Here is a 12,066-nt window from a genome sequence, read left to right on the forward strand (position 1 = left end):
TCTTGTAATGCTGCCAGTGTGCATGGAAACACTGCAATCCTGAATTCAATAAGGCCAGACATTTTGTTGGCTATCTGGGAACAGCAAATGTCTAAGACGTTCCTTCAAATACCTATTTTGGGTATTAAAATCATCATTTCATATGTTAGATATACATATGCATGTGAACTGCTGTAAGCAACCCTTCCTAAAATACAAAAAGGCTTTTCTTAAAGCTGATTATTTGGCTACATGGCTTGCTTTAAAGTCTGCCTTTAAAATAGTAACCTTTGCTTTTGTTTGCCGGCCTCTTTAAGATTCGGGGATTGTGAAATTGTGAATGAGTGCAGAGAAGTCACGAGACCACCCATTGATAGGTCTGCAGGCAGGCTGAGCGGTGCAGACGAGAGCTAGAGACTGAGCGTTGATCCGTGTAATGTTCAGTCCTCTGGTTCTCAACGTGTCTTTCTGTGAATCATTTTCACAGGCCGTACTCGACAGATTCTGATATGGACTATGAGAGGCCAAACGTTGAAACTATCAAATGTGTTGTGGTAGGGGACAATGCAGTCGGAAAGACCCGCCTTATCTGCGCCCGGGCGTGTAATGCTACACTCACTCAGTACCAGTTACTTGCTACACATGTGCCCACAGTCTGGGCAATCGACCAGTACAGAGTATGTCAAGAGGTAAGTGGAGAATTTAACCTTTTCAGTTTATTTGATTTTGAATGGTTCATTATGCATGTTTTGTTTGTTTAGGTATTAGAGCGCTCTAGAGATGTTGTGGATGACGTCAGTGTGTCCCTTCGACTCTGGGATACATTTGGGGATCATCATAAGGACCGGCGTTTTGCATATGGGAGGTGAGAAACTATTAAATTCGATGCTGACATACCAGAGCTTATAGTTAATGAAACTTAACTAATTTGGCCTGTATCTTACTTTCAGGTCAGATGTTGTGGTGCTGTGTTTCTCAATAGCGAATCCCAACTCTTTGTACCATGTAAAGACCATGTGGTACCCTGAGATCAAGCACTTCTGTCCGCGTGCTCCTGTCATCTTGGTAGGCTGTCAGCTGGACCTGCGTTATGCAGATCTGGAGGCGGTAAACAGGGCACGGAGGCCATTAGCCAGGTATTATATGTCTGGCCATCTAGGATGTTCAGGGTTGTATGTCAGTGAGTTGAATTTCCTCTGTGACATGTTTTCCTTGTTTCAGACCTATTAAATCCAATGAGATTCTTCCTCCAGAGAGAGGCCGGGAGGTGGCCAAAGAACTGGGAGTCCCATATTATGAAACCAGTGTTGTTGCTCAGTTTGGTGTCAAGGACGTCTTTGATAATGCTATTCGAGCTGCTCTCATCTCACGCCGCCATCTGCAGTTCTGGAAATCTCACCTCAGAAATGTTCAGCGGCCTCTCCTTCAAGCGCCCTTCCTGCCACCGAAACCTCCCCCACCTATAATCACTGTGCCTCCTCCCCCTTCCACCACAGAGGAGCATCCGGTTGGTCTTCTGGAGGACCCACACTGTGCTGATGTCATCCTGGTTGTGCAGGAGCGACAGAAAATCTTTGCACATAAGATATACTTGGCCACGTCCTCCTCAAAGTTCTACGACCTCTTCATTATGGACACGCAGAACGAAGAGAGTGAAAAACCCGCCCGGGGTCCTCTCTGTGGAAGAGAGCTGCTGATGCGCGCTGCTAGCTTTGATGTTTGTGAGAGCAGTGACGATGGAGACAGGGCCAACCTGAGAGCGTGCACGAGTGACGGCACCTTGAAAGACTGCGAGGGGGGTCGACGAGGCAGGCTGCTCTCCTCATGGAGTCGCGCTTTTATCAGCATCCAGGAGGAGCTGGTAGATGACCCTGTAGCGTACAGCCCCAGACTCATGACCGTAGTACACATGGACCAGTCAATCCAGCTCAGTCCTTTTCGAGCAGTACTGCGCTACCTGTACACCGGTCAGCTAGATGAGAATGAGAAAGACCTCATGCAAATTGCACACATCGCTGAACTGCTGGAAGTGTTCGATCTGCGGATGATGGTGGCAAACATCCTCAACAACGAAGCCTTCATGAATCAAGAAATTACCAAAGCCTTCCATGTACGGCGCACAAACCGAGTCAAGGAGTGCTTGGCCAAAGGCACCTTTTCTGGTGAGTTAAAAGTGTTTCTGCTCGCTCACGTGGCATGCTTAGAGCAGACTTTGCACAGTTGTGAATATGGTCTTACCAGCGATTTACTGCTTTTGCAGATGTAGTTTTCAAACTAGATGATGGGACGATCATGGCTCACAAGCCTTTGCTCATCTCTAGCTGTGACTGGATGGCAGCTATGTTTGGCGGACCTTTTGTTGAGAGCTGCACCAAGGAGGTAAGTCCAGTACAGAACTAAACATATTCAAAATATGTGTTAAACACTTTAAATGTTACAACTGCACCAAGACAACGATCAACTCGTTCATTTTAGCAAAACACTTATAGACAAGTTGAGAAAAGTATACAGTTTTTCACTTAGTACATTGCAACCACTTTTAGTCGAATCAAACTGTCTTGTGATGCAAACATACTGCAGACCTGTGAGTTAGGCTACTTTCAATTTTTATGATTAAGAGAATCTAATATTTTATACAAAATAATAAAAAACGATGATTACTAGCGATCCGGGCAGCACGGTGGCGCAACTGGTAGAGCTGCTGCCTCTCAGCGAGCAGGTCCTTGGTTCAAACCCCGGTCCGGGGGCCTTTCTGGGTGGAGTTTGCATGTTCTCTCCGTGCATGCGTGGGTTTTCTCCGGGTACTCCGGTTTCCTCCCACAGACCAAAAACATGCATGTTAGGCTGATTGGTAACTCTAAATTGTCCCTAGGTGTGAGTGAGAGAGTGAATGGTTGTTTGTCTCGTTTGTCTCTATGTGGCCCTATGATGGACTTGCGACCCGTCCAGGGTGTACCCCGCCCCTCGCGCAGTGATTGCTGGACATGGGCACCAGCGACCCCCGTGACCCAAAATGGAATAAGCGGGTAAAGATAATGGATGGATGGATGGATGGATTACTAGCGATATTTAAGGTACTTAAAAAGCTCTGTTATACATTAACTCTGGGTCCGTTTAAAACACATTTTCTTTGTTTTTCATCAGTGCTGTTACAGATAAATTAGATACAACTGAAGAAAAAAATCACTTTGTTTTAACTTGTCACATGTTCATACAAAAATAAAAAGTACTTTTCTTTTCACTACTTTCTTTCAAAAAAAAAAAAAAAAAACCCACACAATATCCATGTTTTCAGTGCTGTTAAAATAATTGTTTGTACGGTGTTCCTGCATCATCTTTCATCAGTCAGCTCTGGCTGGTCAGAGCTGACTGATTCAAGATAATAAAATCTTAGCAGATGCAGATTTTTTTGTTTAAAGTGCATTAATCTAGCTGTTTGGTATCATGCAAATCAGTTTTTTATGGTGATGCAAGATCTGATACTTCAGTTGAGAATGGACTTTAGCACTCCAAGGAGTGCACAACACACTAAAAGCAAAGTATTTTCACATGGCAGGTGTTTTTTTTAATGCAAACCAACAAAATCTCTGAATCTTCATGTAATGTGTTGCGTTTTTGTATCTTAGGTGCTGCTTCCCAACACAACTCGCAACTGTATGAGGGCTGTGCTGGAATATCTCTACATGGGCAGGTTTTGTTCCCGACCCGACCTGGATGCAATGGAGCTGATTGTTCTTGCCAATCGCCTTTGCCTCCCCCACCTTGTCGCTCTTACAGGTAGCAAACTACTAAGTAACGCTTCACATGTGTTTTCAAGTCAGCCACTACAGTATGTGACTGTGTATTTTCTGGTTTGTTTGTTTTTCAGAGCTTTACACCGTAACAGTATTGACAGAGGCAGCCATGATGGGAACCGACATTGATGGTGATGTGCTGTTATACTTGGATATGGCCCAGGTACTATAAGCTGTCACTTATTTAAAAAAATGCATCTACAACTTTTAAATTTGTCTTAACTAACTGGATATTTATTATCAAAGCCATTTCTTAGAGAAATTTGCTGCATAGGATAAAATAATTTTTACAACCAAGTGGAACATAAATTAGTTCTTCAGCCTTCTGTCTGACCTTCTGTACTTGCCTGAATGAATGTCAAGTGGTCTTTGGCTCATTCCATATGATAGACATAGAGCTGAGCATCAGGCATTTGAATATTTGTTCCTTTTTATTATTATTATCTGTTTCAGGTTATTTGATCTACTTACACTTTTATTACCTTCAACTTTATCAATCAGGCAAAAACTACATTATTAATAACTATTTGATGAGTTGCTAGTTTTGTTGCTAACAGTATTAGTAAATTAGTAATACTAATAGTGATCTGTGAAATTTAAAATTGGGTAAACTAAAGCAGAACAGGTCTTTGGGTTAAGACATATGAGCTGACACTAAAAGTATGACACAATGCATGTATTTTTCACTAAACTCAGAGATACTTTAATAACTTCAAGTTTATTTTTCTCTGGGACGATACAAATATCAAACTGCTAGAATGTGTATGCTCTTAAAGTGCACGTCTGAGTGCAGCTGAAAACCTCTGTCAAGACAGATCTTCTTATCAGGCAAATCGTTGGTTACGTACTGTAACCCCAGATTCTGAGTATAGGCACAGCCCTTTAAGGCTATCGCTAGTGGGTTTATCCCTTCGCGCACAGCGCAGCACTGAAAACTTAAGTCCACGCCCACCTGCTGTGTGGGCCTCACCCCCGGTCCTTATAAAGTACGGTGAGACCGGGTAATTGGCTCCCAAATAGCTTTTTTTCTTCAGCCATTTAGGAACCAGTGAGGCCCAGAGCTTAAAGGGCTGCGCCTATACTTATAGAATCTGGGGTTACAGTACGTAACCAATGTTTTATTTCGTATAGGCTTCGCCCTTTAAGGCTATCGCTAGTGGGTTAAAGGCGAAGCAGGATGTAGTCTATGCCTCATTGGGTCCATTCAGACACAATATGAAGCGCCCACTTGCACCCAAAAACATTTCATCAACTCCATGCCCAGGAGTGCCCCTGGAGAGAAAAGGTCTCTGATGGGGGAAAAAGGGGAGGCTGAAATGCAGTCCTGCTGCTGAGAATGGAAAAGAACAGAGGTTACGAATTGTAACCGTGTAACAGTGAGCAGAGCAGGTCAACAGCTCTTCAATATGAACTGATTAATAACAAATGAACTGATTAGTAATCAGATGAACTGATTGGTAACAATAGCCATGAACTGGATTAGTAATAATAAAAACAGCAGTCATGAACTTGTGACAGATAATAAATGTCTCACACAGTAATTGTCAGATGTGAGTTTAAAACGAAATTCCATGAAACAAGTAAAATTCATTCTGTTAGAACACTAAGAACAAAATGGGGCATGGAGAAAGCGGAAATATCATGCAGATAAAAGCGAATAAATGAACAAGGTGGTGACCAAGCGGCCGCCATACAAATGTCCTCCACTGTCATCCCTCCATGCAAAGCTGTAGAGGATGAAATCCCTCTGGTGGAATGAGCTCTGAGATTCTCTGGAGGATCCAATCCAGATGCTCTGTAAGCTTCAGAAATAGCCTCACACAGCCAGTGTGAGAGGTGCTGAGTGGATAAGGGGCGACCTGCAGAGATGTCCCTATAATGCACAAACAGACGTTGAGTATGGCGCAGAGGGGCCGTGCGTGCTATATAACATGCCAGCGCGCGCACGGGACAGCGGAGATGAGATGATGCTTCCTCCTCTGATTTGTGAGGAGGAGGATAAAACCCCTCCAATGTTATCATTCTTGATTTAAATGAGCTTGTGATGTTTTTTTGGTATGAAAGCTGGGTTAGGTCTCAGCGCAGCTGAGCTGCCATCAGCTTGAATCCTGAGGCATGACGGGGCAGCAGAGAGCGCAGATAAATCGCTCACTCTCTTTGCCAGTGACAGGAATTTAAGTGAAACCTGATATAAAGGCTCAAAAGGAGCTTTAATCAAAGCTCGCAGAACCATCGTTAGGTCCCACTGTGGCGCTAGTGGGCGTGACACCGGTCTGTGTCTCCGTACACCTTTTAGGAAACGTTTCATTAGCGGGTGATTAAAACTGTTCTGTCACCAAAGCCCTCATGACAAGAAGAAATAGCTGCAGCATAAGTCTTAATTGTGCTGAACACTAGATTTCTGTCCATCAGCTGCTGCAGAAAGAACAGCATGCCACCTAGTGGACATGAGATGGCCTCTACACCTTTTTCCGTGCACCAGCGCTGAAAAGCTGTCCACTTTGATGTGTACAGCGCTGTCGTGGAAGTGGCTCATGAGTCTTGGATTGTGCGCACCACTTCTTGAGAGAGACCCATTTTCTCTAAGCGGATCCGCTCAGCGGCCAGACCCAAAGGTGCTGGCCTATTTCTGGGTGACTCCTGATCGCTCTTCCCACCTGGAGGAGAGCATCGTCCCTTCACGGCAGTTTGCATGGCCAGCCCGATAACAGACGTTACAGGTTTGGGAACCACGGGGCGCTCACGCGCTCGGGGGCTACAAGGATGGCTGACAGTTCTTCCTCCCGGACTCGGTTCAGAAACCGTGATATTAGAGGGTCTGGAGGAAACGCGTAAAGGTGCATTTTTGGCCACGGGCTGTGGGCAAAAGCGTCCACTCCTAACGGTGGGTCGTCCCGTGGGCTCATTGAGAACCATAATTGACACTGGGCATTCTCCCGTGTGGCGAACAGATCCACTGCTGCTTGGCCAAACCTGCTCCAAATCCGAGAAATCAGCTCGGGATGGAGGCTCCAGTCTCCGTGGTGAGGACCGCCCCTCGACATTATGTCCGCTCCCCTGTTCAGGATGCCGGGGCTGTACACTGATCTGACAGAGAGCAGGTTTTTGTGTGCCCAACACAGCAGCTGTCTCGCAATGCGTAACAGTTGGACTGAGCGCACGCCTCCATGCTGGTTTATGTAAGCTGCAGTAACTCTGTTGTCTGTGTGGATCAGAACATGTTGATTCTACAACAGGGGAGCAAAGGGCTGAATCACTCCAAACTGTGAGACATTCTAAGACGTTTATATGAGCTGACGTGTGAGCTTGCTACTGTACCCCCACCGCTTGAGACAGGCACGTTCCTGCCCAGCCTGACAGGGACGCGTCTGTGAAAACTGAGAAGTGTGACGTAGGCCTGCTGATAGGAACTCTCTCTGACAGAGTGAGGGGGTTTCTCCAGTGATTCAGGTCGATTCCCACGGAGGGGGGCACAGAGATCATCCACCTCTTCTGACGCACCGGATCTATGCGGAGGAGGGCGAACCATCTCTGAAGACGTCTCATGTGAAGTAAGCCCAGTGGAACCACAGCGTGAGCTGAAGACATCGTTCCCAAAAGTTTCATGACCGAGACAGCTGTTGCTACACTGCGGGGTTTGACGCGGCAGAGCTGAGCTGTCATAGAGCGTCGGCTGTGATAAGTGGCTCTCATAGTGACTGAATTTAGCTCCACTCCCAGATAAACGATCATCTGGGACGGGAGAACCAAACTTTTTTCCCAGTTTATAGCAAACCCCAGGTTCAACAGTTGTGACATCAGCGTGCTGATTTGTGCAGCTGCTTCCTGTCTGGACTGAGTTAACAGCAGCAGATCGTCCAGATAGAAAATAATTCTCATTCCTGCTCTGTGTAACGGCTGCAGAGCTGTCTCCACGCATTTTGAAAACGTGCGTGGGGCGAGGGAATAACCGAACGGGAGCCTGTTGTATTGGTACTTGGTTCCCTGGAAGGAAAAGCGCAGGAATTTCCTGTGTTTTGGAATGATTGGGATGTGAAAATAAGCGTCTTTTAAATCTATGGAGGTAAACCAATCGTTCTGGTGAATGTTGTCCAACAGCTGTTTGGTTGTCAGCATGTGGAATTGTCTCTCCATGATCGATTTGTTGAACTTGGACAAGTCGAGGATGGGTCTCATCCCTCCATTATTTTCAGGACCAGGAAGTAAAGTGAGTAAAACCCTGCGTTTTCCTCTCCACTGGGAACCCTGGAAATTACATTTTTTATCAGTAGTTCCTGAACTTCTGGGTGGAGAAACGAGTTCTGTTCTGGAGATGACAGAACCGTCTCTATAATCCCTATGAACGGTGGGGGTTGAGCTGCGAACTGCAGCGTGTAACCCCTGCTGATCAGATGGTCCATCCATCTGTCCAGGAAACACACTCGCTGCCACTCTGCGTAACGCTCGTGGAGCAGGCACGCGTTTTTGTGTTGTGTCATGTCTTTTACGGACGTCAGCCAAGTTAATCGGCAGCTTCATCAGGTGGCGCACAGTTTCCGACACCTCCTCTGATTTCTTCGACTTTTCAAGCATGGCCTTGAAATTGGCCCAGAACAGCGCACCCGTCGTGATGGGGCCCTCCAGCAGGTCCTTCTGCAGCCTCTCCGGCATGGATGGGAAGAGTCGGAGCCAGGTGAACCTCTGGATCATCGTCATCCAGGCGGTGATGCGAGACAAGCAGACCACAGAGGAGGCACACAAGTTCAATATGTCGTCAGACGCCTTGCAGAGCGAGCTCTTCATTTCCTCAGGCAGGTCTGTGTCCTCCACCCCTGTTCCAACATTACGCTCTCCAGGAGGGAACAAGCAGCGGGCTGCTGCTGACATTGCCTTTTCTGGAGGAATCATCTGATTCACTCTGTGACTCAGCATCAAAAAAGACGATGGCGTCGTCCAGCGAACAGTCCCCTTCCACGGAAAAACACTCCTCTCTGTTAGCATTGAACAAGGTTGCTCATCTCTGCTTCTCCTCAGGAGGGAGGAGGTCACAGGGATGGCAGTAGGAGGCGAGGTCGGCGTGGCGGGGACCCAGGCATACTTCGCAGATGTTGTGCTGGTCAAATCTCAAAATGTAGCCGGTCTGGCAGGACGGGCACAGGCGGATGGTGCTGGTGCTGGACATCTTCTTCTCGAAAAACAGTTCTGGTTGCTTGCTGAAGAAAAAATGGGAGCCGATTACCCGGTCTCACCGTAATTTATACGGACCGGGGGTGAGACCCACACAGCAGGTGGGCGTGGACTAAAGTTTTTAGTGCTGCGCAGCGCGCAAAGGGATAAACCCACTACCGATTTTTCTTAAGTTTCAATGAAAAGATGTCTGAAGTCATGTTGTTCCCTCCCAACGACACGATCACAAACCACTGCATCGACCTTCCGCTCTAACCCTGTCAGAAAACCAAAGAGTCACTAATCTGGGCGTGATAATGGACCCTTCCCTGAAACTTAACAATCATGTAAACATGATTGTTAAATCATGCTTCTTCCAACTGAGGCGGCTGTCTAAACTGAAGCCCATATTGTCCAAAAAGGACCTGGAGACAGTAATACATGCATTCATTACATCTAGGCTTGATTACTGCAATTCACTCCTGTTTGGTATCAGTCAGACCTCCATTACACGACTACAACTGGTCCAGAATGCAGCAGCCCGATTTTTAATCAGTACAGGCAAAAGAGAGCACATTACACCAGTTTTGGCCTCACTGCACTGGTTACCGGTTCACTTTCGAATCCAGTTCAAAATACTCATGTATGTCTACAAATCACTGAACAGTGTCGCCCCCCCCCCCCCCCCGCCCCCATCTCTCTGATTTGCTACAACCGTATGTCCCACCATGCTCCCTGAGGTCAGCGGACCAGTTGCTCCTCACAGTTCCAGGAACTCGTCTTAAGCGCAGAGGTGACAGGGCCTTCTCTGTAGCAGGACCAAGACTCTGGAACGAGTTACCTCTTCTTGTCAGACAGGCCCCCTCCTTCTCGGTTTTCAAGTCCCGTTTAAAAACTCACTACTATTCAATAGCTTTCAACACAAGATGATCTCTGTTTTGATCCTGTGTGCTCCACACTGGTTTGTCGTCATTATCTGCATCGGTTTTTGTCTATATTCTGATTTATCGCATTTTGTATTTTGCTTTGTGTGTTACCTGTTGTTTTGTCTGTACAGCACTTTGGTTGGCCTTGTTGCTGTTTTAAGTGCTTTATAAATAAAGTGGTATGGTATGGGGGCAGCACGGTGGCGCAACTGGTAGAGCTGCTGCCTCTCAGCGAGCAGGTCCTTGGTTCAAACCCCGGTCCAGGGGCCTTTCTGGGTGGAGTTTGCATGTTCTCTCCGTGCATGCGTGGGTTTTCTCCGGGTACTCTGGTTTCCTCCCACAGACCAAAAACATGCATGTTAGGCTGATTGGTAACTCTAAATTGTCCCTAGGTGTGAATGAGAGAGTGAATGGTTGTTTGTCTCGTTTGTCTCTATGTGGCCCTGTGATGGACTTGCGACCCGTCCAGGGTGTACCCCGCCCCTCGCACAGTGATTGCTGGACATGGGCACCAGCGACCCCCGTGACCCAAAATGTAATAAGCGGGTAAAGAAAATGGATGGATGGATGGATGGTATGGTATGGTACCGATAGCCTTAAAGGGCGAAGCCTATACAAAATAGAACTTAATTTGAGATAATCAAAAAAACATTTTTAATATATATGAATAACATTTCTTTTAATCACAGATTCATAATCAGTTTTCGATTAATGTAAATATTAACCTCTTTTGGTTCAAAAACATCTGGTCCTGCACAAACATGACAACTTTATATTTTTTGCCACAGTTCCATGGTGCCCAGCAGCTCACAGGATGGTGTCTGCACCACATCTGCACCAACTACAACAGCGTCTGCCGCAAATTTCCACGTGAAATGAAGGCAAAGTCTCCAGGTGATAAATATATATATTTGATCTGCCAACACTATGATACTGTTTTTTATTATTTCTACTGAATATCCAGCTGATTTGCATACTGTCAAAAAGCAACACAAGTTCTTCAATGCAGAAGCAAAATAATCTTTGAGGACATTTCCACCTTTCTAAACCTGGCTGTATCAATTTACAATTAGGAATCTCTACAATTAAAGTTTACTTCTTGTGCTATACTGACATGATCAATAATCCATAAAGATAGTGTACAGTAGTCCCTCGCTACTTCGCAGTTGGTTTATTGCGGCTCGCTTTTGGAGTCAGCCTCCCCACCATCACAGACATTTACACCTCTAGGTGGAAGAAGAGGGCCACCTGCATCATGAAGGACCCCACTCACCCAGCACACATACTTTTTGCCCTGCTCCCCTCAGGAAGGAGGTTAAAGAGCATTAAGTGTAGAACCACTAGACTGAGGAACAGCTTCTACCCTGAGGCTGTTAGACTCATGAATCTCTAACCAGAATAATTACTGTGAAAAATCACATCATGTTGCTGCTGATCTGGTCCATGTTGATGTGTTCATGCGTGCTCATCTGCTCACACAGACTCATGTTCGTGCTGCTGTTCGACGTAATGTTTTTATGCTATTAGTGCTTAGTGTATTCTTTAGGTGATGTTTTTCTTAGTTCATATCTTAGATCTTATTGCTGTTTTTCTTTTCCATTTTATTGTTGTTTGTAACTGGGACCCTGCGTACATAATCTTGTTCCACCACATGTACCATAGGAGATGCGAATGACAAATAAATCTCCCCAACTCTGACTTGATCGCGGTTTTTCAAATTAAGACATGACACACTATTGGCCGACTGATGGATGAGCTGCACGTTCGGCGTGAAAATTTTATTTAAAATAAATAATTTAGCACCTGCCCTGTGATGGACTTGCGACCTGTCCAGGGTGTACCCCGCCCCTCGCACAGTGATTGCTGGACATGGGCACCAGCGACCCCCGTGACCCAAAATGGAATAGACGGGTAAAGATAATGGATGGATGGATGGATGGAATTTAGCACCTCCTGCACTTTTGTGCAGCCCACACTGCTGGATAAACTTCCTGCAGCATCTGATCAGCTGTTCACTGTGCATAGCAGAGAAGTGGGCGTGGCCAAGAGCGCTGCAGGTGGCAAAGAGCAGTGGAGGCAGGGAGCTGAAATCATGACATTCTGTGCTCTTTTACAGCATTTAGAGTTTAGAAACATTGTTTAGAATATTGCAAGAGTGTGGGTTTAAAACACCTTTATATATATATATATATATATATATATATATATATATATATATATAT

The 12,066-nt window shown here is 45.8% G+C and overlaps 1 protein-coding gene across 1 annotated transcript in view; it reads left to right on the plus strand.

Moving 5' to 3' along the window:
- The first annotated feature begins 231 nt into the window (after nucleotides 1-231).
- LOC119413467 (rho-related BTB domain-containing protein 2-like) overlaps nucleotides 232-12,066 on the plus strand; it is a 12,300-nt gene continuing 465 nt past the window's right edge. The window contains 9 exon segments of the mRNA XM_037680514.1: nucleotides 232-454; nucleotides 457-668; nucleotides 741-844; nucleotides 930-1,115; nucleotides 1,201-2,141; nucleotides 2,240-2,358; nucleotides 3,606-3,756; nucleotides 3,848-3,936; nucleotides 10,633-10,738. Coding sequence (XP_037536442.1) covers nucleotides 232-454; nucleotides 457-668; nucleotides 741-844; nucleotides 930-1,115; nucleotides 1,201-2,141; nucleotides 2,240-2,358; nucleotides 3,606-3,756; nucleotides 3,848-3,936; nucleotides 10,633-10,738 — 2,131 coding nt within the window.

The sequence above is a fragment of the Nematolebias whitei genome, chromosome 8 (genome assembly GCF_014905685.2).
Source record: "Nematolebias whitei isolate Nwh7 chromosome 8, NemWhi1, whole genome shotgun sequence".
NCBI classification, from domain to species: domain Eukaryota; kingdom Metazoa; phylum Chordata; class Actinopteri; order Cyprinodontiformes; family Rivulidae; genus Nematolebias; species Nematolebias whitei.